The following is a 25,469-nucleotide window of genomic DNA, read 5'->3' as shown; positions in this document are numbered from 1 at the left end:
CATTAGTAAGGTGGAAGGCTGTTGTACATATATTCCTGACAACACTGGTCCCAATGGTAAGGTTACTTTAGCCATAAACGAGTTAGAAACCTTATCCATAGAACTTAAGAAAAATTCAGGTATTGATAACCCATGGAGCCAATATTTTGGATGGTTTGAAAATTGGAAACAGGCTCTTGTGCAAATAAGCATATTTATACTTGTAACTTTAATTCTTGTAGGCATTATAGTTTATTGTGTAATCCCCTGTGGAAAGAAACTTACCTCCAAAGGCATTGATAAGGCCCTGATGTACTATGATATAACCACCAGTCCTGTCACCTCCTCTGATAGTAAGGGACCCGACGATTATGTCCAATATCTCAAGAACTGGAGGAACAAGAAAGGAGCCTCACTCAAGAATCATGTCATATAATAATCATGATTCTAAGAGGGGATTGAAGGGTTAGCTCTTCTGTCTTTGTAAATATTACTTTTTATATGATCAATTTCCTTATAATAAGTATAGTGTAAAAGTGAATATTTCTACCTCCCTAATGAAGGGTTAAACATGCTATATGAATTGTTATGTGTTTGAATAGACACGTACGCACTCTCTACAAGATGCCTTTGTCTGTTCATATAATATAAGGCTTGTGTGTGTCTTATCTTCAAGGACAATTACATACCAGATCAAAACTGTTACTTCTGTGTGTTACTAAAATATCCTGCATGTAATGTCGTATGCTACTTCTATTTATCCAATCATATGCTTGCACATATTGTATACACCCATGTTTCTTTTCTATATAGTACTCTGTAATTTATTAAATAAACAGTGTGAATTTTTACTGCTTGTGTTGTGCATGTAACTGATAGCGTAAAGGTTTACACTCCCAGACGTCTGAGAGGCCATCACATCGAGGGTTAAAGAATATAAGGGCAGATCCTTTCAGCGCCCGCGTAAATTAGCTAGGCTCATCGCGCGGCGAATGGCCAAGGAGGCGCACAAGGTGGCCGCTCCTGCGCAGGTGGTCCCCTCCGACCCTCCCCGTTACGGCGAGATGGTACATTGCGCCAACACGGCAGTGACAAGAGGGGTTCGTAAGCGCATGCGGGAAAAAATACGTAAGGGGAAGTATGTAGACATATTCACCCTTACAGAGGAAATGCGGCAGGGTTTTGACGCGGCCAAGAAACCGGGTGGTATTGGGGAAAATGCGTTTCGCAATTTTCACCAGTGGCTGCGTGGGTTTTTGGTGTTCATGGCTTGCTACACGGAATCGCGTCCCGCGGAGTATGCCAACTTGGTGAAATATTTGTTTTTAGTACACAATATGTACTTAAAATCCAAGGGTTCCGCGTGGCGGGATTACGACGAGAAGTTTCGTCGCAATCAGGATGGCAACCCCATCCTGCCCGCGGGTTTTAAGGATGTTGAGGTGTGGTTGGAGGTCACGCAGCAGGTCAAACCCACCCCGGACGTCACGGGCAAGAAGCCCGGGGCGGCCGGGGCGGTGGCTTCTCGATTGACGGGAAAAGGCAAGTGCTTTGCCTACAACGACGGCAAATGCGGCAAAGGAACGGGCTGTCGTTTTCGCCACTCATGCAGGTTGTGCGGAGCCAGTCACCCGGCCAAGGAATGCACCGCGGCGACAGGCGGTAAGCCTGCCGCTTCCACCGAGGCCGGTGGAATTGGCAAGTAAGGCCTTCTCCCCGATTATAGTTCCCGAGTTGCAGCGCTGGCTTACCTTGTACCCCGATGAGTCGGCGGCATCGTTTCTCTTGCAGGGCTTTCAGCACGGTTTTCGTTTGCCAATCCCGGATTCGGTGTATGTGGTTGCACGCCAGAATTTGAGATCGGCTCGGGAATTCCCGCAGGAAGTCCGGCGGAAGGTTGACGGGGAGATTGGGCTGGGGCGCATGGCTGGGCCCTACGCCCTTTCCCCGTTGCCCTCCTTGTGCATTTCCCCAGTAGGGGTAGTGCCCAAGAAGGCCATAGGTAAGTTTCGTTTGATACAGCACTTGTCGCACCCGCCGGGGCTGTCGGTCAACGACGCTATCCCGGAAGCCCAATGCAGAGTTCGATATCAGTCGTTTGACGACGCGCTGCGATTAGTGCGGGATTGTGGTCCGGGGAGTCTGTTGGCAAAATTGGACGTGGAGTCGGCCTTTCGGCTACTCCCGCTACACCCAGATTCCCTGCGGTTTCTGGGTTTCAAAATAGGGGGCAAATTCTACGTCGATCGGTGTCTCCCCATGGGTTGCTCTGTCTCCTGCGCCTACTTTGAGTGCTTTAGCACGTTTTTGCACTGGTGCGTCCAGACCGCCTCCGGGCAGATGGGGGTGGCTCACTACCTGGATGACTTTCTTTTTGTAGGCCCCGGAGACAGTTCGGTCTGTGGGGACATTCTCTCGGTGGCCAGGTCGTTATTCTGCGCTTTAGGGGTACCGGTTGCGCAGGATAAGTGCGAGGGTCCTTGCACTTGTCTTAGCTATTTAGGTATCGAGATTGACACGGTAGGGGGGTGCTGTCGCTTGCCCGAGGATAAGGTGCGGAAACTATTGGGTTTGATTACAGACTGTTTAGGAAAACGCAGGGTTCGGCTTAAACAGGTGCAGTCCTTGCTTGGTTCTCTCAATTTTGCGTGTCGGATTATCCCCATGGGTAGGATTTTCTGTCGCAAACTTGAGCGGGCCACCGCGGGGACGGTTCGACAGAATCACTCCGTGTACCTTTCCCGCGAGATCAAGGATGATTTGCGGATTTGGGTCTCGTTCCTGGTGTCCTTCAACAGGGAAGTGTTGTGGCCCGCTCCTTGTTGTTCCAGTAAGCAGCTGCAGTTGTTCACGGATGCTTCAGGCAGTCGAGGTTTCGGCGCGTTCTTCGCTGGCTCATGGTGCGCTGCGGCCTGGCCGGCATCTTGGGTAACGCGTGGGTTTACCAAGAACCTGCTTCTGCTGGAATTGTTCCCGATCTTAGTGGCGCTTGAGTTATGGGCCGGACGGTTCGCAAATAGGGACATTTTGTTTCTTTGCGACAACTTAGGGGTAGTGCATGCGATTAATAACCAGCGTTCCTCATCTCCGCAGGCGCTGCGATTGCTAAGGCATTTAGTGTTGGTTTGTTTGCAGCGCAATATTAATTTTAGGGCTCGCCACGTACCTGGAGTTGACAATGGAATTGCGGATGCATTGTCCCGGTTCCAGTTTGACAAATTCAGGACGTTGGTTCCGGGAGCGGAGGCAGAGGGGTTACAGTGCCCACCTTCTGTCTGGCAGATGGTCGAAGCGGTTTAACGGCGTTGGCCAGGTGTGCACTGGCTCCCTCTACGCTACGAGCGTATGATGCTGCATGGCGGGATTGGTCAGCCTTTCAGAGTAGGTACGGGGTAGCAGGTGAGTCCTCGGCCGACGCCCTGTTGACCTTTGTTTGGGAGCATTACCAAAACGGTGGGTCAAAAGCGGCCATGGCTACTGCCCTTGCGGGCATCGCCTTTCACTCGCGACTCCACGGGACAACGGACCCCACGGGGTCGTTTGTCCTTTCCAGAGCGCTGAAAGGTTGGGCTAGGTTGCACCCGGCGCCTGCAGATTCACGTAGGCCTATAACGTTGCAGCTGCTAGCGGAATTGCTGCGTGTGCTACCTCGGATTGCGTCCTCGGAATTTGAGGTGGCATTGTTTAGTAGCGCGTATGCCCTGGCCTTTTTCGGGGCTTTTCGGGTGAGCGAGCTAGTGGCGAGCAGCAAGGCGTCCCGGGAATCGGGTCTGCTCTACGAGAATGTGCGCTTGCAGGAGGGCCTGTTGCTCTGTAGGATTGTGCGGTCCAAGACAGATCAAACAGGTCGGGGTCGCTGGTTGTCCTTGGAGGCTCAGGGAGGTATGGGCGTTTGCCCGCTGCGGTTGACGCAAGAGTATGTGCGGTTAAGACCTCCGGGGGGCAACCAGTTGCTGGTGCACGCGCAGTTGGACCCTCTGACAAAGTTTCAGTTCTCATCGGTGTTCAAGAAATGTTTGACGGCGTTGGGCTTGCAGGAGGCGGACTTCGGTACTCATTCCTTTCGGATTGGGGCGGCTACCCATGCGGCGGCCGCTGGTTCATCACCAGCGGCTATTCGGGAGTTGGGTCGCTGGAAGTCGGCCTCCTATAAGTCCTATGTCCGTATAGATAAGTTATAAGTGCGCCTGTTGCGCTAACCCAAAAACGTGTTTACTCGTCGGTTTTTGAACGCTTACCATTCAGGAATCGAGGGTGTGAAGCGAATTTTTAAAATTTTTCCTCCGAGGGGGCCTAATTGCAATTGGCTGTTCTACCAAGGTCCACGGGAGGTTTTTTGAGTTTTCTCCTTCACTTGGGTTTTATTGGTTACGTTGTGTTTAAGTTACAGATTATGTGCATAATCTGACATTAGGATATTTTCTTTTACAGCTGCCAGCAATTTTGGAGACCACATATGGATGGTTGGTCATTCATATGTTTTTTGGGCGGAGAAACATCCCATGGCATCTAGGGCGACTGAGATTTTTGGGTCCCGGCAATTTAGATGGTTAGGTGTTAGGGGCATGTTATGGGGTGATTTGTTGCGCGTCCTTTTTTCTAGGGAGCGCCGCTGGGGTCGCCCCAGTTGTATTATCATTCATCTGGGTGGTAATGATCTGGGCCGAGTTAAAGGCATAGACTTGATTTTGTCTATAAAGGCGGATGTGGTGGCGATACGTTGTCACTGGCCTGGGGTACGCATTGTCTGGTCGGAAATGGTGCCCCGTTTCCATTGGCGTGGTGCGGTGCGTTTCTCGGCGCTGGAGAAAGCACGCAAAAAGGTGAACTCGACGGTGTCTCTGTTTGTCAAGGCCATAGGCGGAGTGGCAATTAAGCATCCTCTGCTGGTGCTGCGGAACAGGCAGTTCTATAGAGACGATGGGGTTCACCTTTCTCCGGAAGGAGTGCAGTTTTTTCTGGAAGATATTTTCGGTCTTTTTCGTTAGAGCTAGTTAGTTTCTGGTTGGTTAAGGTTCTGTTTGCGGATGGCGGTGGCGGTTTGGAAAACCTTGGTGGCGGGAAATCGCTGCCAACCAGCTGTCACACAGGCATAAGTGGTCATTGTGGGGCTCCCTCTTTAAATGGACGGCAGGTGTGTCCTTTTCTTGCGGTTGGACATTTAGACGTTCCCCTGCGGGAACCGAACGTTTGCCAGAGAAAGAGGGGTAAGGCCAGCACAATGCGGGTTATGCGGGAAGGAGGCGGGGTATGTGTACTCCCCTCCTTGGTTTGGTGGTTTGTCATCTAGGTGACGGGTGCTGGTGTTTGGCAGCGGTTTTCTGTTTGCCATCCTCCAAACTAAAGTTAATATATATTCAATTCAATTCTAATTCGGCCTCAATTATTAGTTTAAAGAGTTGGTCAGCGATTAATAAACATCGTCTGACCTTTAACTCCAGCTACTGTGTCCGTGTCTTTATTTCAGTGTGTGGTGTGGTTTTATTTAGTGATAAGCTAGCTTAAGTAAAAGGTTTATGTAATCACAATAAAGTTATGAGCGGCTTAGATAAGCTGAAGGCTGCATAAGCCTGAGGCCATATAAGCGATCAACTTTTTGTGATTGGTTGTTAAATGACTAAGCAGTTGCTAGGCAGATCAGTTTTCCCGGTTGGTTTTTCCTATTGGTTTAAGGGGTTGTGCATCAGGATGAAGAGGAGGGTCTTAGGTTAGTATATAGGGGGTGGCCATCTTGCTAGACTCCCTCTTGCCTTTCAGTGTATGCCCGCCCGCCCTCCCAGAATGCGTCTACGTTTTTTGTTCTTGCTGTGGGCTATTGAAAGCCAGATTGGCGGGAAATCGCTGCCAACCAGCTGTCACACAGGCATAAGTGGTCATTGTGGGGCTCCCTCTTTAAATGGACGGCAGGTGTGTCCTTTTCTTGCGGTTGGACATTTAGACGTTCCCCTGCGGGAACCGAACGTTTGCCAGAGAAAGAGGGGTAAGGCCAGCACAATGCGGGTTATGCGGGAAGGAGGCGGGGTATGTGTACTCCCCTCCTTGGTTTGGTGGTTTGTCATCTAGGTGACGGGTGCTGGTGTTTGGCAGCGGTTTTCTGTTTGCCATCCTCCAAACTAAAGTTAATATATATTCAATTCAATTCTAATTCGGCCTCAATTATTAGTTTAAAGAGTTGGTCAGCGATTAATAAACATCGTCTGACCTTTAACTCCAGCTACTGTGTCCGTGTCTTTATTTCAGTGTGTGGTGTGGTTTTATTTAGTGATAAGCTAGCTTAAGTAAAAGGTTTATGTAATCACAATAAAGTTATGAGCGGCTTATATCTGCCTCCCCTGCAGTGCACATGGGCCCTCATTCCGAGTTGATCGCTCGCAAGGCGAATGTAGCAGAGTTACACACGCTAAGCCGCCGCCTACTGGGAGTGAATCTTAGCTTCTTAAATGTGCGACCGATGTATGCGCAATATTGCGATTACAAACGAGTTAGCAGTTTTTGAGTAGCTTCAGACTTACTCTGCCTGTGCGATCAGTTCAGTGCTTTTCGGTCCTGGCTGACGTCATAAACACACCCAGCGTTCGCCCAGGCACACCCACCGTTTCCCCGGCCACTCCTGCGTTTTCTCCGGAAACGGTAGCGTTTCCAGCCACACGCCCCTAAAACGCCGTGCATCCGCCCAGTAACACCCATTTCCTGTCAATCACAATGCGAACGTCGGAGCGATGAAAAAGCCGTGAGTAAACTTACTTTCTTCATAGTAAAGTTACTTGGTGCAGTCGCAGTGCGAACATTGCGCATGCGCACTAAGAGAATTCTCACTGCGATGCGATGAAAATCTCCGAGCGAACAACTCGGAATGAGGGCCATGGTTTTGCCCAACTGCTAACAAAATTCCTGCTGCGATCAACTTGGAATTACCCCCATGAACTGTTTTTCCACTATTGCACTATTTCACAGCACAATACTTTTTTTTTTTTTTTTTAAATACTACCAAACAACACTAAATCTCTATATAAATCAGAGTATGACACAAAAAGGTGCACATAAAACACACCCATCTTAACTGTGCACATAAGTACTTAACAAAATATATCCACTTCAGGTTTGTCTTTTAAAAAAATAAAAAAACACAAACTATCAATGGATATAATATTCACAGTATCGGTACTTCCTACAGCCAGTCATTCCCATAGTTAACCCCCTGGGCACCATGATGACAGATAATTAAATGCTGCGTAACATTAAGACGCTGTTCTTTGCAGGATGGTGACACAGCCGTGATAGCTGGTGCTGCGTTGCAGAGGGGTTTCGTCTTCTACTCTCCCAGATTTAGGGTCAAATACGAAAGCTCTTTCCGTCTCCTCGCCAGTTTCATCCCTACCGCCCAAGATGTAGATCTTCCCGCCACAAATGGTCACACCGCAACTCTCCTGTATACATATAAACATAGATACTGTTAGAGCATGCCGGAGACAACCCGGCAATCAAGTTAATGGGGAGATTGGACATTAATCGGATACTTTCCAAATGAGGAATTGTGAGAAAATATGTCCAGTTTATATACGAAAGACGAAAGTGTGTGACGAGCCGCCGAAGGTTATTTGACTTAACTATACACTGCCACCACAGTGTGGGGTAATTCAGACTGGATCGCACTCTGAATTACTGTGTGGAGTGCGCACGCGCAGCGGCAGCACTGCGTGTGCGCACCCCGGGTACTTTTTGACAGGCAGAGGCGGTCGGGTGGGGGGGGGCGGGGGCGTGCCAACGGCATTAGAACGCTGTTAGCGGGGCGCGGCCCGGACAACGGAGGCATGTCCGGACCGTTGGGGGGGGGGGGGGCAGGCTGCAGCACACGCAGCCGCTGCGACCTGGAACGTGGCGGGTAGCTCCCTGCCAGTATGCAGGAGCTGCGCTGGCAGGGAGCTACTCGTCAGATACAAAAGAATCGCTGCTGTGCAATGCTTTTGTACCTATGCGGGGGGGGGGGGGTTAGGGCCTGACATGCTCGGCGTCCTCCCACATGTCAGAGTAAAGGATCATAGATGTGCGATCACATCTACGATCAACTCTGAATTACCCCCTAAGTCATATAGTGTTTGCACTCCAAGAAAGTGAACAGTATAGAATCTATGGCACTAATGTTTCCTGCTCATAGATCTGAGTGGTCTGAATTATTATGTCTGTCCAAAATCAATGACCCCCTTTCCTATAGTTATCTATTTTTTTTATAAACTTTTAAAAATGTCATTGGCACCACCTACTCTGGTAGCATTGGGAGAGTGGAGAGAATGCACCACCTACCCTGGTAGCATTGGGAGAGTGGAGTGAATACGCCACCTACCCTGGTAGCATTGGGAGAGTGGAGAGAATGCACCACCTACCCTGGTAGCATTGGGAGAGTGGAGTGAATACGCCACCTACCCTGGTAGCATTGGGAGAGTGGAGTGAATGTGCCACCTACTCTAGTAACATTGGGAGAGTGAACAGAATGTGCCACCTACTCTAATATCATTGGGAGAGTGGAGAGAATGTGCCACCTACTCTAGTAACATTGGGAGAGTGGAGAGAATGCGCCACCTACTCTGGTAGCATTGGGAGAGTGGAGAGAATGCACCACCTACTCTAGTAACATTGGGAGAGTGGAGAGAAAGCGCCACCTACTCTAGTAGCATTGGGAGAGTGGAGAGAATGCGCCACCTACTCTAGTAACATTGGGAGAGCGGAGAGAATGTGCCACTTACTCTAATAACATTGGGAGAGTGGAGAGAATGCGCCACCTACTCTAGTAACATTGGGAGAGTGGAGAGAATGCGCCACCTACTCTGGTAGCATTGGGAGAGTGGAGAGAATGCACCACCTACTCTAGTAACATTGGGAGAGTGGAGAGAAAGCGCCACCTACTCTAGCAACATTGGGAGAGTGGAGAGAATGCGCCACCTACTCTAGTAACATTGGGAGAGTGGAGAGAATGCACCACCTACTCTAGTAACATTGGGAGAGTGGAGAGACTGTGCCGCCTACTCTAGTAACATTGGGAGAGTGGAGAGAATGCGCCACCTACTCTGGTAGCATTGGGAGAGTGGAAAGAATGCACCACATACTCTAGTAACATTGGCAGAGTGGAGAGAATGCGCCACCTACTCTAGTAGCATTGGGAGAGTGGAGAAAATGTGCCACCTGCTCTAGTAACATTGGGAGAGTGAAGAGAATGTGCCACCTACTCTAGTATCATTGGGAGAGTGGAGAGAATGTGCCACCTACTCTAATATCATTGGGAGAGTGGAGAGAATGTGCCACCTACTCTAGTAACATTGGGAGAGTGGAGAGAATGCGCAACCTACTCTGGTAGCATTGGGAGAGTGGAGAGAATGCACCACCTACTCTAGTAACATTGGGAGAGTGGAGAGAAAGCGCCACCTACTCTAGTAGCATTGGGAGAGTGGAGAGAATGCGCCACCTACTCTAGTAACATTGGGAGAGCGGAGAGAATGTGCCACTTACTCTAATAACATTGGGAGAGTGGAGAGAATGCGCCACCTACTCTAGTAGCATTGGGAAAGTGGAGAGAAGGCGCCACCTACTCTAGCAACATTGGGAGAGTGGAGAGAATGCGCCACCTACTCTAGTAACATTGGGAGAGTGGAGAGAATGCACCACCTACTCTAGTAACATTGGGAGAGTGGAGAGACTGTGCCGCCTACTCTAGTAACATTGGGAGAGTGGAGAGAATGCGCCACCTACTCTGGTAGCATTGGGAGAGTGGAAAGAATGCACCACATACTCTAGTAACATTGGCAGAGTGGAGAGAATGCGCCACCTACTCTAGTAGCATTGGGAGAGTGGAGAAAATGTGCCACCTGCTCTAGTAACATTGGGAGAGTGAAGAGAATGTGCCACCTACTCTAGTATCATTGGGAGAGTGGAGAGAATGTGCCACCTACTCTAGTAACATTGGGAGAGTGGAGAGAATGCACCACCTACTCTGGTAGCATTGGGAGAGTGGAGAGAATGCACCACCTACTCTAGTAACATTGGGAGAGTGGAGAGAATGCACCACCTACTCTAGTAACATTTGGAGAGTGGAGAGAATGCGCCACCTACTCTAGTATCATTGGGAGAGTGGAGAGAATGTGCCACCTACTCTAGTAACATTGGGAGAGTGGAGTGAATGCGCCACCTACTCTAGTAACATTGGGAGAGTGAACAGAATGTGCCACCTACTCTAATATCATTGGGAGAGTGGAGAGAATGTGCCACCTACTCTAGTAACATTGGGAGAGTGGAGAGAATGCACCACCTACTCTGGTAGCATTGGGAGAGTGGAGAGAATGCACCACCTACTCTGGTAACATTGGGAGAGTGGAGAGAATGCGCAACCTACTCTAGTAACATCAGGAGAGTGGAGAATATGCGCCACCTACTCTGGTAGCATTGGGAGAGTGGAGAGAATGCACCACCTACTCTAGTAACATTGGGAGAGTGGAGAGAATGCGTCACCTACTCTAGTAACATTGGGAGAGTGGGGAGAATGTGCCACCAACTCTAGTAACATTGGGAGAGTGGAGTGAATGCGCCACCTACTCTAGTAACATTGAGAGAGTGGAGAGAATGCACCACCTACTCTAGTAACATTGGGAGAGTGGAGAGAATGCACCACCTACTCTAGTAACATTGGGAGAGTGGAGAGAATGCGCCACCTACTCTAGTAACATTGGGAGAGTGGAGAGAATGCGCCACCTACTCTAGTAACATTGGGAGAGTGGAGAGAATGCGCCACCTACTCTAGTAACATTGGGAGAGTGGAGAGAATGCGCCACCTACTCTAGTAACATTGGGAGAGTGGAAAGAATGTGCCACCAACTCTAGTAACATTGGGAGAGTGGAGAGAATTCACCACCTACTCTAGTAACATTGGGAGAGTGGAGAGAATGCGCCACCTACTCTAGTAACATTGGGAGAGTGGAGAGAATGCGCCACCTACTCTAGTAACATTGGGAGAGTGGAGAGAATGCGCCACCTACTCTAGTAACATTGGGATAGTGGAGAGAATGCGCCACCTACTCTAGTAACATTGGGATAGTGGAGAGAATGCGCCACCTACTCTAGTAACATTGGGAGAGTGGAGAGAATGTGCCACCAACTCTAGTAGGAGTAGCAGTGCCAAGTAATTATTTTTAATCATGTGATTTACATTATGGAACTCCTTCTGACCCCATGAATGCCACTGATCAACTCCAGAGGGCATCGGAGTCCTTGAGGGACCTGGTCACCCAGGACAGGAAAGGACTAGACATTGCCACTGCCAGGTGCTGTACAATAGTATCAATATATATCGATGTGCTCTGTCTTAGTCAAGGTTTTATTTACAGTTTGAACTGGTGTTTTTCATTTCTTTTATAGTAAATGTTTCCCAGCTTTGCTACATCCAATATGAAATTCCCCATAAGAAACCATGACATTAATAAGTGATTCCTGGTATGATCGGCCTACTAAGCAGGACGTTTAGTCCCACGATTGAGAGGTGAAATACCCCCGGCCACTCCAGAGGGATTACATAGACATTAACTAATTACCTGGTGACAGAAATACGCATAAACTTGCCAACAAAGTAACACGCACCATTATTACTAATGCATCCTTTCAAAACGCCCAGTAGTGGCGAAACCTACTGGAAAGTGGGCCGGGTTTGGCGGGTGCTGAGTTTGGCCAAATCTGAATCAGATTATTTTGTCTCCATTTTTCGTTGGAAAAATAAACATATATATATTTCTAATTAAGGGCCTAATTCAGACTGGATCACTGCAGCGGCAGAGATCGCAGTCTGAAGCCCTTTGGGAAGTGCGCCCGCGCACCCCGGGAGGCCCAGTGAGATGCTAAAAGCATCTCAGGCCTGCGATCGCCTCTACCTGATTGACAGGCGGGAGGGGGCGAGCCAACGACATTAGAACGCCATTGGGGGGGGGGCACGGTCTGGACAACGCAGGCATGTCCAGACTGTTGCGGTGGAGTGCCCCGGTGCAACATCTAAAGAATTAATTGGTGCCAAATACAAAACATTTTATGAAACTCTTAATTTTGCTTTTTTCAAAAAAATATATGTACATATACAGGTTGAGTATCCCATATCCAAATATTCCGAAATACGGAATTTTTTGAGTGAGATAGTGAAACCTTTGTTTCTCTGACGTCCTAGTGGATGCTGGGCCTCCGTAAGGACCATGGGGAAAGCGGCTCCGCAGGAGACAGGGCACAAGAATAAAAGCTTTAGGATCAGGTGGTGTGCACTGGCTCCTCCCCCTATGACCCTCCTCCAAGCCTCAGTTAGATTTTTGTGCCCGAACGAGAAGGGTGCAGGCTAGGTGGCTCTCCTGAGCTGCTTAGAATAAAAGTTTAATTTAGGTTTTTTATTTTCAGTGAGTCCTGCTGGCAACAGGCTCACTGCATCGTGGGACTAAGGGGAGAAGAAGCGAACTCACCTGCGTGCAGAGTGGATTGGGCTTCTTAGGCTACTGGACATTAGCTCCAGAGGGACGATCACAGGTACAGCCTGGATGGGTCACCGGAGCCGCGCCGCCGTCCCCCTTACAGAGCCAGAAGAGACGAAGAGGTCCGGTGAAATCGGCGGCAGAAGACAATCCTGTCTTCAGACTAAGGTAGCGCACAGCACCGCAGCTGTGCGCCATTGCTCTCAGCACACTTCACACTCCGGTCACTGAGGGTGCAGGGCGCTTGGGGGGGAGCGCCCTGAGACGCAATATAAATGATAATACCTTAGGTGGCAAAAGAATACATCACATATAGCTCCTGGGCTATATGGATGTATTTTAACCCCTGCCATTTTTACACAAAAAAGCGGGAGATAAGGACGTCGTGAAGGGGCGGAGCCTATCTCCTCAGCACACAAGCGCCATTTTCCCTCACAGTTCCGCTGGAAGGACGGCTCCCTGACTCTCCCCTGCAGTCCTGCTTCAGAATCAGGGTAAAAAAGAGAAGGGGGGGCACTATTGGCAGCAAATGACAATATAAACAGCAGCTATAAGGGAATAACACTTATATAAGGTTATCCCTGTATATATATATAGCGCTGGGTGTGTGCTGGCAGACTCTCCCTCTGTCTCTCCAAAGGGCTCGTGGGGTCCTGTCCTCTATCAGAGCATTCCCGGTGTGTGTGCTGTGTGTCGGTACGTGTGTGTCGACATGTATGAGGAGGAAAATGATGTGGAGGCGGAGCAATTGCCTGCGTTAGTGATGTCACCCCCTAGGGAGTCGACACCTGACTGGATGATCGTGTTCAAACAATTAAGTGATAATGTCAACACTTTGCAAAAAACTGTTGACGACATGAGACAGCCGGCAAATCAATTAGTGCCTGTCCAGGCGTCTCAGACACCGTCAGGGGCCCTAAAACGCCCGTTACCTCAGTGGGTCGACACAGACCCAGACACAGATACGGAGTCTAGTGTCGACGGTGATGAGTCGAACGTAATGTCCAGTAGGGCCACACGTTACATGATCACGGCAATGAAGGAAGCATTGCACATTTCTGACACTACAAATACCACTAAGAAGGGTATTATGTGGGGGGTGAAAAAACTACCAATAGTTTTTCCTGAGTCAGATGAATTGAATGAGGTATGTGATAAAGCGTGGGTTTCTCCCGACAAAAAACTGCTAATTTCTAATAAATTATTGGCACTATATCCTTTCCCATCAGAGGTTAGGACACGTTGGGAAACACCCCCTAGGGTAGATAAGGCGCTCACACGTTTATCTAAACAAGTAGCGTTACCGTCTCCTGATATGGCCACCCTCAAAGAACCAGCTGATAGAAGGCTGGAAAATATCCTAAAAAGTATATACACACATACTGGTGTTATACTGCGACCAGCAATCGCTTCAGCCTGGATGTGCAGTGCTGGAGTCGCGTGGTCGGATTCCCTGACTGAAAATATTGATACCCTGGATAGGGACAATATATTGTTAACTATAGAGCATTTGAAGGATGCATTACTATATATGCGTGATGCACAGAGGGATATTTGCACCCTGGCATCAAGAGTAAGTGCTATGTCCATCTCTGCCAGAAGAACGTTATGGACGCGTCAGTGGTCAGGGGATGCGGATTCCAAACGACATATGGAAGTATTGCCGTATAAAGGGGAGGAGTTATTTGGGGCTGGTCTTTCGGACCTGGTGGCCACGGCAACGGCTGGAAAGTCCACCTTCTTACCCCAGGTCACTTCACATCAACAGAAAAAGACACCGTCTTTTCAAACTCAGTCCTTTCGTTCCCATAAATACAAGCGAGCAAAAGGCCATTCCTTTCTGCCCCGGGGCAGAGGAAGGGGAAAAAGACTGCACCATGCAGCCGCTTCCCAGGATCAGAAGCCTTCCCCTGCTTCTGCCAAGTCTTCAGCATGACGCTGGGGCTTTACAAGCAGACTCAGACTTGGTGGGGGCCCGTCTCAAGAATTTCAACGCGCAGTGGGCTCACTCGCAAGTGGATCCCTGGATTCTACAGGTAGTATCGCAGGGGTACAAACTGGAATTCAAGGCGTTTCCCCCTCGCCGTTTCCTGAAGTCTGCTCTGCCAAAGTCTCCCTCCGACAGGGAGGCAGTTCTGGAAGCCATTCACAAGCTGTATTCCCAGCAGGTGATAATCAAGGTACCCCTCCTACAACAAGGAAAGGGGTATTATTCCACGCTGTTTGTGGTACCGAAGCCGGACGGCTCGGTGAGACCAATTTTAAATCTGAAATCCTTGAACACTTACATAAAAAGGTTCAAATTCAAGATGGAATCACTCAGAGCGGTGATAGCGAACCTGGAAGAAGGGGACTATATGGTGTCTCTGGACATCAAAGATGCTTATCTCCACGTCCCAATCTACCCTTCTCACCAAGGGTATCTCAGGTTTGTAGTACAAGACTGTCATTATCAGTTTCAGACGCTGCCGTTTGGGTTGTCCACGGCACCTCGGGTCTTTACCAAGGTAATGGCCGAAATGATGATTCTTCTTCGAAGAAAAGGCGTATTAATTATCCCTTACTTGGACGATCTCCTGATAAGGGCAAGGTCCAGGGAACAGTTAGAAGTCGGAGTAGCACTATCTCAGATAGTGTTACGTCAGCACGGGTGGATCCTAAATATTCCAAAATCGCAGCTGATTCCAACGACACGTCTTCTGTTCCTAGGAATGATTCTGGACACAGTCCAGAAGAAGGTTTTTCTCCCGGAGGAGAAGGCCAAGGAGTTATCCGAGCTAGTCAGGAACCTCCTAAAACCAGCCCAGGTGTCAGTGCATCAGTGCACGAGGGTCCTGGGAAAAATGGTGGCTTCTTACGAAGCAATTCCATTCGGAAGATTCCATGCAAGAACGTTTCAGTGGGATCTACTGGACAAATGGTCCGGTTCGCATCTTCAGATGCAGCAGCGGATAACCCTGTCACCAAAGACAAGGGTGTCTCTCCTGTGGTGGTTGCAGAGTGCTCATCTTCTAGAGGGCCGCAGATTCGGCATTCAGGATTGGATCCTGGTGACCACGGATGCAAGCCTGAGAGGCTGGGGAGCAGTCACACAGGGAAAAAACTTCCAGGGCTTGTGGTCAAGCATGGAAACATCTCTTCATATAAACATTCTGGAACTACGGGCCATTTACAATGCCCTAAGTCAAGCGAAACCCCTGCTTCAGGGTCAGGCGGTATTGATCCAATCGGACAACATCACGTCAGTCGCCCACGTAAACAGACAGGGCGGCACGAGAAGCAGGAGGGCAATGGCAGAGGCTGCAAGGATTCTTTGCTGGGCGGAAAATCATGTGATAGCTCTGTCAGCAGTGTTCATTCCGGGAGTGGACAACTGGGAAGCAGACTTCCTCGGCAGACACGACCTTCACCCGGGAGAGTGGGGACTTCACCCAGAAGTCTTCCACCTGATTGTAAACCGTTGGGAAAAACCAAAGGTGGACATGATGGCGTCACGTCTAAACAAAAAATTAGACAGATATTGCGCCAGGTCAAGGGACCCTCAGGCAATAGCGGTGGACGCTCTGGTGACACCGTGGGTGTACCAGTCAGTGTATGTGTTCCCTCCTCTGCCTCTCATACCAAAAGTACTGAGAATCATAAGAAGGAGAGGAGTAAGAACGATACTCGTGGTTCCGGATTGGCCATGAAGGACTTGGTACCCGGAACTTCAGGAGATGCTCACGGAAGACCCGTGGCCTCTACCTCTAAGAAAGGACCTGCTCCAGCAGGGGCCTTGTCTGTTCCAAGACTTACCGCGGCTGCGTTTGACGGCATGGCGGTTGAACGCCGGATCCTGAAGGAAAAAGGCATTCCAGATGAAGTCATCCCTACCCTGGTCAAAGCCAGGAAGGATGTAACCGCAAAACATTATCACCACATTTGGCGAAAATATGTTGCGTGGTGTGAGGCCAAGAAGGCCCCTACAGAGGAATTTCAACTGGGTCGTTTCCTCCATTTCCTGCAAACAGGACTGTCTATGGGCCTAAAATTAGGGTCCATTAAGGTTCAAATTTCGGCCCTGTCGATTTTCTTCCAGAAAGAACTGGCTTCAGTACCTGAAGTTCAGACATTTGTAAAAGGGGTACTGCATATACAACCTCCTTTTGTGCCTCCAGTGGCACCTTGGGATCTCAATGTTGTTTTGAGGTTCCTTAAGTCACATTGGTTTGAACCACTCACCACTGTGGACTTAAAATATCTCACATGGAAGGTGACGATGCTGTTAGCCCTGGCTTCAGCCAGGCGTGTGTCAGAATTGGCGGCTTTATCATATAAAAGCCCTTACTTAATTTTTCATTCTGACAGGGCAGAATTGAGGACTCGTCCTCAATTTCTCCCTAAGGTGGTTTCTGCTTTTCACATGAACCAACCTATTGTGGTGCCTGCGGCTACTAGGGACTTGGAGGACTCCAAGTTACTTGACGTTGTCAGGGCCCTGAAAATATATGTTTCCAGGACGGCTGGAGTCAGAAAGTCTGACTCGCTGTTTATCCTGTATGCACCCAACAAGCTGGGTGCTCCTGCTTCTAAGCAGACTATTGCTCGTTGGATTTGTAGTACAATTCAGCTTGCACATTCTGTGGCAGGCCTGCCACAGCCTAAATCTGTAAAAGCCCATTCCACAAGGAAAGTGGGCTCATCTTGGGCGGCTGCCCGAGGGGTCTCGGCTTTACAACTTTGCCGAGCAGCTACTTGGTCAGGGGCAAAACACGTTTGCTAAATTCTACAAATTTGATACCCTGGCTGAGGAGGACCTGGAGTTCTCTCATTCGGTGCTGCAGAGTCATCCGCACTCTCCCGCCCGTTTGGGAGCTTTGGTATAATCCCCATGGTCCTTACGGAGTCCCAGCATCCACTAGGACGTCAGAGAAAATAAGATTTTACTTACCGATAAATCTATTTCTCGTAGTCCGTAGTGGATGCTGGGCGCCCATCCCAAGTGCGGATTGTCTGCAATACTTGTACATAGTTATTGTTAACAAAATCGGGTTATTGTTGTTGTGAGCCATCTTTTCAGAGGCTCCTTCGTTGTTATCATACTGTTAACTGGGTTCAGATCACGAGTTGTACGGTGTGATTGGTGTGGCTGGTATGAGTCTTACCCGGGATTCAATATCCTTCCTTATTATGTACGCTCGTCCGGGCACAGTATCCTAACTGAGGCTTGGAGGAGGGTCATAGGGGGAGGAGCCAGTGCACACCACCTGATCCTAAAGCTTTTATTCTTGTGCCCTGTCTCCTGCGGAGCCGCTTTCCCCATGGTCCTTACGGAGGCCCAGCATCCACTACGGACTACGAGAAATAGATTTATCGGTAAGTAAAATCTTATTTTTCTGATGGTTCAATGTACACAAACTTTATTTAATACACAAAGTTATAAAAAATATTGGCTAAAATGACCTTCAGGCTGTGTGTATTAGGTGTATATGAAACATAAATGCATTCTGAGCTTAGACTTGGGTCCCATCGCCATAATATCTCATTATGGTATGCAATTATTCCAAAATACAGAAAAATCCAATATCCAAAATACTTCAGGTCCCAAGCATTTTGGATAAGGGATACTCAACCTGTATCTCTATTTATACTTTAACGCTAATGATCCAACATCTAAAGAATTACATGGCGTCATATATGCAACTTTTTGTGACACCCTTGATTCCACTTGTGGCTACCTATTTAAGGAGGACTATTCAATTATAAGCATCTTGGCAGCTCATAAGGGCATAGACTACCATAGTCTATGGCTACGTGGCCATCTGTGCACTTCTTGTATTGTGTAAGCGATGGGGTAAAACACTGACCAGGGCAGGCAGAGGAGCTGTTTCGCTCCATGCGTCCATCTCTGGATTGTAACTGTAGATTGCGCTGAGTAGACCTCCAACAACGTAGATCCTTTCATCCAACTCAACAGCGTTGATGCACCTCTTAGAGAAGGGGGCTGTAGACTTAAATGTCCAGGTGTCTTTTTCTGGATCGTAGCACTGCACCTAGAACACATTGAGAAGGTTTTTATAAGAGCTGCCATGTCTATTGCTTGTCTTGTGCCGGCACTACTGACTGTACACGAGACCTAGGCTGGACCTGACAATACAATGGACCTGTCACACACTGTATACTGTGAACAGAAGAGGCAGCTTTTGTGTAGCCTGAATGGGGTACCTGGGCTATAGGTCGACAATGAAAAGGTCAACAGTCATTTAGGTTGACCACCATATATAGCTTATATATGTGTGCCGTTAGAGCCTGCATCATTTTGGCACAGGAAAAGTACCTTGTTTGTGTTCCCACAATCCTCTGTAGCTCCGCCAATGACGTAGAGTTTGTTCATACAGGACACAGCAGCAGCAGAGCTGACAGCTTCCAACATGGGGGCGACAGGAGACCAGGCGTTGGTGAATGCGTTGTAGCGTTCCACCATATCCAGCCTCTTCAGACCATCAAATCCACCAACACAATAGATCTAAGGGCATAGTTTAAAAAAAAAAATAATAATGTCGTCATTTATTGTATTATCTCTATTTTTTTGTCCGTTAATCTAAAAACAAACCAAACTGTCTGCAAATTGCTTACCTCTCCATTCAGAACGGCCATTTTGTGCCGCCAACGTCCGCTGCTCAACGAGGCGATCCTGATCCAGGAATCCAGTTGAGTGTTAAACATCCACATGTCACTGTTATTTATGTGACCACCTGGGGAAGACAATGACAGGTATGGTAGCCTCTCGTACATCGCTATTACGGTCACTCCACCAGCCTATTTCCTTTCCATGGTAAAATCGATCAGTAAATGGATGGATGTTTTAATACATTGGGGGGAGACAAATATAAAGGAAGCACTTACCTGAGATGTAAATATTATTTTTTAGTGTGCAGGCAGCAAACTCTGATTTGATGCACCCCGGCATGCTGGTAAGTGTCACCCATTGTCCATTCTTCGGATGGTAACATTCTGTATAGGGTAGTTTCAAGAGACCTTTTTTATCACATCCCCCAATGATAACTATCACTTCCGATATGTCCATAAAACTGCAAGAAAAAAAGAAAAAAGTTACACTATAAGAAAAGAACAAGGGTGGTCATTCCGAGTTGTTCGCTCGGTAATTTTCTTCGCATCGCAGCAATTTTCCGCTTAATGCGCATGCGCAATGTTCGCACTGCAACTGCGCCAAGTAAATTTGCTAAGCAGTTAGGAATATTACTCACGGTTTTTTCATCGTTCTGGTGATCGTAATGTGATTGACAGGAAGTGGGTATTTCTGGGCGGAAACAGGACGTTTTAGGGGCGTGTGGGGAAAAACGCTACAGTTTCTGGGAAAAACGCGGGAGTGGCTGGAGAAACGGGGGAGTGTCTGGGCGAACGCTGGGTGTGTTTGTGACGTCAAACCAGGAACGACAAGCACTGAAATGATCGCACTGGCAGAGTAAGTCTCGAGCTACTCAGAAACTGCACAGAGATGTCTTATCGCAATATTGCGAATCTTTCGTTCGCAATTTTAAGATGCTAAGATTCACTCCCAGTAGGCGGCGGCTTAGCGTGTGTAATGCTGCTAAAAGCAGCTTGCGAGCGAACAACTCGGAATGAGGGCCCAGGTTCCTAAATAATATTCATGTGCAGCATACAAGACTAATGCCAGGGCCGTTTCTTGGGGCAGGCGAGCAGTGCAACCGCACTGGGCGCCCGCCGCGGCACTAACTGTGGCTCCCTGCTCCCCCCTCCTATTTCTCCCCGAGTAACCCGCTCGGGGGGCGGAGTTTCACGAGAGCGGGTGCGTCGTTACGTCACAACGCAACCCCGTCACTCCGCGAAACTCCCCCCCCCCCCCGAGCGGAGTACAGAGGGGGATCCAAGTTAGGAAGAGGGAAAGGCCGGCGTGAGGAGCGACTGGTGAGGCGAGCCGAAGAGCGGTAATCACCTCTGTAAGTATTCTCTCTCTCTCTCTCTCTGTGTAAAATGGTGACACCTGCCGTAATGTGTGAAATGGGGACTCTTGCCTGCCGTAGTGTGGGGATTTAATGTATCAAGGGCATTGCGGTGTGTGGCATAATATGGTGCAGGGGGCATTACTGTTTGGTGCTTAATAAGGTAGAATTATTTTTCCGGTCGTGATCTGTTGGAGCAGGGTCAAAAACTGGATTGTGAGGTAGTCTTTTCAGACGAGGCCACATCCATTTAGATGAGGCCACGCCCCCTTGACGGGTGCGCGCACAAGTTTTCTTTTTTTATCTAGGTGTGGGGGGGGGGCACATTTTTTTAATGTCATGGAGGGGCGCATTTTTAAATCTCGCACTGGGAGCCAAATTGGCTAGAAACAGCCCTGACTAATGCAATATTATAAACCCATTAGAAAATAAAGTGATTTGGTTGCATCCTTTACTGCAGATAAACACCTCACACGTGGAACTGGGTGAAGCAAAAGCAAACTGACACTCACTTGGTCTAGACTACACTTAAAGAGAAAACCCAGTGAACGGAATAGGGACTTTGAAATCCAGTCCGAACATGAGATTCGATTGTAAACCTTACCGGGTGTTGACCTTTGGATATTTGATTTGATAAATAGTCCTTATTACTTTCATATCTTAAATGTGCCTCCATGAGTGCACCATGATATAAGATGAAAGGGAATGCAACAGAAAATATCCATGGGACATCCTATAACCTACTGTATACCATATATACAGTAGAGATGAGCGGGTTCGGTTTCTCTGAATCCGAACCCGCCAGAACTTCATGTTTTTTTTCACGGGTCCGAGCGACTCGGATCTTCCCGCCTTGCTCGGTTAACCCGAGCGCGCCCGAACGTCATCATGACGCTGTCGGATTCTCGCGAGGCTCGGATTCTATCGCGAGACTCGGATTCTATATAAGGAGCCGCGCGTCGCCGCCATTTTCACACGTGCATTGAGATTGATAGGGAGAGGACGTGGCTGGCGTCCTCTCCATTTAGATTATAAGAGACTGAGAGAGATTTACTGGAGCTGACTAGGAGGAGTACTGTTACTGTAGAAGTGTAGAGACTGAGTGGAGAGAGTTTACTAGTGAGGACAGTGCAGTTTACTTTATAATCCGTTCTCTGCCTGAAAAAAGCGATACACAGCACACAGTGACTCAGTCACATACCATATCTGTGTGCACTGCTCAGGCTCAGGCCAGTGTGCTGCATCATCTATTATCTATATATAATATTATATATATCTGTCTGACTGCTCAGCTCACACAGCTTATAATTGTGGGGGAGACTGGGGAGCACTACTGCAGTGCCAGTTATAGGTTATAGCAGGAGCCAGGAGTACATAATATATTATATAGTGAGTGACCACCAGACACACAGTGCAGTTTATTTAATATATCCGTTCTCTGCCTGAAAAAAGCGATACACACAGTGACTCAGTCAGTCACATACCATATCTGTGTGCACTGCTCAGGCTCAGGCCAGTGTGCTGCATCATCTATTATCTATATATAATATTATATATATCTGTCTGACTGCTCAGCTCACACAGCTTATAATTGTGGGGGAGACTGGGGAGCACTACTGCAGTGCCAGTTATAGGTTATAGCAGGAGCCAGGAGTACATAATATATTATATAGTGAGTGACCACCAGACACACAGTGCAGTTTATTTAATATATCCGTTCTCTGCCTGAAAAAAGCGATACACACAGTGACTCAGTCAGTCACATACCATATCTGTGTGCACTGCTCAGGCTCAGGCCAGTGTGCTGCATCATCTATATATATTATATATCTGTCTGACTGCTCAGCTCACACAGCTTATAATTGTGGGGGAGACTGGGGAGCACTACTGCAGTGCCAGTTATAGGTTATAGCAGGAGCCAGGAGTACATATTATATTAAAATTAAACAGTGCACACTTTTGCTGCAGGAGTGCCACTGCCAGTGTGACTGACCAGTGACCTGACCACACTGACCACCAGTATAGTTAGTAGTATACTTATATTGTGATTGCCTGAAAAAGTTAAACACTCGTCGTGTGACTTCACTTGTGTGTTTTTTTTTTTTTTATTCTATAAAAATAAAACTCATTCTGCTGACAGACAGTGTCCAGCAGGTCTGTCATTATATAATATATAATATATACCTGTCCGGCTGCAGTAGTGATATATATATATTTTTTATATCATTTATCATCCAGTCGCAGCAGACACAGTACGGTAGTTCACGGCTGTGGCTACCTCTGTGTCTCTGCACTCGGCAGGCAGTCCGTCCATAATTGTAATACCACCTAACCGTGGATTTTTTTCATTCTTCTTTATACATACATAGTTACATAGACATCTTCTCTTTATCAACCAGTCTATATTAGCTGCAGACACAGTACAGTACGGTAGTTCACGGCTGTGGCTACCTCTGTGTCTGCACTCGGCAGGCAGTCCGTCCATAATTGTATACCACCTAACCGTGGTTTTTTTTCATTCTTCTTTATACATACATAGTTACATAGACATCTTCTCTTTATCAACCAGTCTATATTAGCTGCAGACACAGTACAGTACGGTAGTTCACGGCTGTGGCTACCTCTGTGTCTGCACTCGGCAGGCAGTCCGTCCATAATTGTATACCACCTAACCGTGGATTTTTTTCAGTCTTCTTTATACATACATAGTTACATAGACATCTTCTCTTTATCAACCAGTCTATATTAGCTGCAGACACAGTACAGTACGGTAGTTCACGGCTGTGGCTACCTCTGTGTCTGCAGTCGGCAGGCAGTCCATAATTGTATACTAGTATCCATCTCCATTGTTTACCTGAGGTGCCTTTTAGTTGTGCCTATTAAAATATGGAGAACAAAAATGTTGAGGTTCCAAAATTAGGGAAAGATCAAGATCCACTTCCACCTCGTGCTGAAGCTGCTGCCACTAGTCATGGCCGAGACGATGAAATGCCAGCAACGTCGTCTGCCAAGGCCGATGCCCAATGTCATAGTACAGAGCATGTCAAATCCAAAACACCAAATATCAGGAAAAAAAAGGACTCCAAAACCTAAAATAAAATTGTCGGAGGAGAAGCGTAAACTTGCCAATATGCCATTTACCACACGGAGTGGCAAGGAACGGCTGAGGCCCTGGCCTATGTTCATGGCTAGTGGTTCAGCTTCACATGAGGATGGAAGCACTCAGCCTCTCGCTAGAAAAATGAAAAGACTCAAGCTGGCAAAAGCAGCACAGCAAAGAACTGTGCATTCTTCGAAATCCCAAATCCACAAGGAGAGTCCAATTGTGTCGGTTGCGATGCCTGACCTTCCCAACACTGGACGTGAAGAGCATGCGCCTTCCACCATTTGCACGCCCCCTGCAAGTGCTGGAAGGAGCACCCGCAGTCCAGTTCCTGATAGTCAGATTGAAGATGTCAGTGTTGAAGTACACCAGGATGAGGAGGATATGGGTGTTGCTGGCGCTGGGGAGGAAATTGACCAGGAGGATTCTGATGGTGAGGTGGTTTGTTTAAGTCAGGCACCCGGGGAGACACCTGTTGTCCGTGGGAGGAATATGGCCGTTGACATGCCAGGTGAAAATACCAAAAAAATCAGCTCTTCGGTGTGGAGGTATTTCACCAGAAATGCGGACAACAGGTGTCAAGCCGTGTGTTCCCTTTGTCAAGCTGTAATAAGTAGGGGTAAGGACGTTAACCACCTCGGAACATCCTCCCTTATACGTCACCTGCAGCGCATTCATAATAAGTCAGTGACAAGTTCAAAAACTTTGGGTGACAGCGGAAGCAGTCCACTGACCAGTAAATCCCTTCCTCTTGTAACCAAGCTCACGCAAACCACCCCACCAACTCCCTCAGTGTCAATTTCCTCCTTCCCCAGGAATGCCAATAGTCCTGCAGGCCATGTCACTGGCAATTCTGACGAGTCCTCTCCTGCCTGGGATTCCTCCGATGCATCCTTGCGTGTAACGCCTACTGCTGCTGGCGCTGCTGTTGTTGCCGCTGGGAGTCGATGGTCATCCCAGAGGGGAAGTCGTAAGCCCACTTGTACTACTTCCAGTAAGCAATTGACTGTTCAACAGTCCTTTGCGAGGAAGATGAAATATCACAGCAGTCATCCTACTGCAAAGCGGATAACTGAGGCCTTGGCATCCTGGGTGGTGAGAAACGTGGTTCCGGTATCCATCATTACTGCAGAGCCAACTAGAGACTTGTTGGAGGTACTGTGTCCCCGGTACCAAATACCATCTAGGTTCCATTTCTCTAGGCAGGCGATACCGAAAATGTACACAGACCTCAGAAAAAGAGTCACCAGTGTCCTAAAAAATGCAGCTGTACCCAATGTCCACTTAACCACGGACATGTGGACAAGTGGAGCAGGGCAGGGTCAGGACTATATGACTGTGACAGCCCACTGGGTAGATGTATGGACTCCCGCCGCAAGAACAGCAGCGGCGGCACCAGTAGCAGCATCTCGCAAACGCCAACTCTTTCCTAGGCAGGCTACGCTTTGTATCACCGGTTTCCAGAATACGCACACAGCTGAAAACCTCTTACGGCAACTGAGGAAGATCATCGCGGAATGGCTTACCCCAATTGGACTCTCCTGTGGATTTGTGGCATCGGACAACGCCAGCAATATTGTGTGTGCATTAAATATGGGCAAATTCCAGCACGTCCCATGTTTTGCACATACCTTGAATTTGGTGGTGCAGAATTTTTTAAAAAACGACAGGGGCGTGCAAGAGATGCTGTCGGTGGCCAGAAAAATTGCGGGACACTTTCGGCGTACAGGCACCACGTACAGAAGACTGGAGCACCACCAAAAACTACTGAACCTGCCCTGCCATCATCTGAAGCAAGAAGTGGTAACGAGGTGGAATTCAACCCTCTATATGCTTCAGAGGTTGGAGGAGCAGCAAAAGGCCATTCAAGCCTATACAATTGAGCACGATATAGGAGGTGGAATGCACCTGTCTCAAGTGCAGTGGAGAATGATTTCA

General features: G+C 48.2%; 1 protein-coding gene across 3 annotated transcripts in view; it reads right to left on the bottom strand.

Annotated features, from left to right (window-relative positions):
* Positions 1 to 6,133: 6,133 nt before the first annotated feature.
* Positions 6,134 to 25,469, bottom strand: part of KLHL35 (kelch like family member 35) — a 34,273-nt gene continuing 14,937 nt past the window's right edge. For all 3 annotated transcript variants that reach the window (XM_063951230.1, XM_063951231.1, XM_063951233.1), the window contains exons 3-7: positions 19,350 to 19,534; positions 19,080 to 19,198; positions 18,781 to 18,969; positions 18,311 to 18,496; positions 6,134 to 7,406 (exon numbers count right to left, since the gene is read on the bottom strand). In XM_063951230.1, the coding sequence (XP_063807300.1) occupies positions 7,218 to 7,406; positions 18,311 to 18,496; positions 18,781 to 18,969; positions 19,080 to 19,198; positions 19,350 to 19,534 (868 nt within the window). In that variant the 3' untranslated portion in view covers positions 6,134 to 7,217. The remainder of the gene's footprint in view (positions 7,407 to 18,310; positions 18,497 to 18,780; positions 18,970 to 19,079; positions 19,199 to 19,349; positions 19,535 to 25,469) is intronic.

This window comes from Pseudophryne corroboree, chromosome 2 (genome assembly GCF_028390025.1).
Source record: "Pseudophryne corroboree isolate aPseCor3 chromosome 2, aPseCor3.hap2, whole genome shotgun sequence".
In the NCBI taxonomy this organism is placed as follows: Eukaryota; Metazoa; Chordata; class Amphibia; order Anura; family Myobatrachidae; genus Pseudophryne; species Pseudophryne corroboree.
The sequence above is the reverse complement of the archived record's forward strand: the minus strand, read 5'-3'. Positions and strand labels throughout refer to the sequence as shown.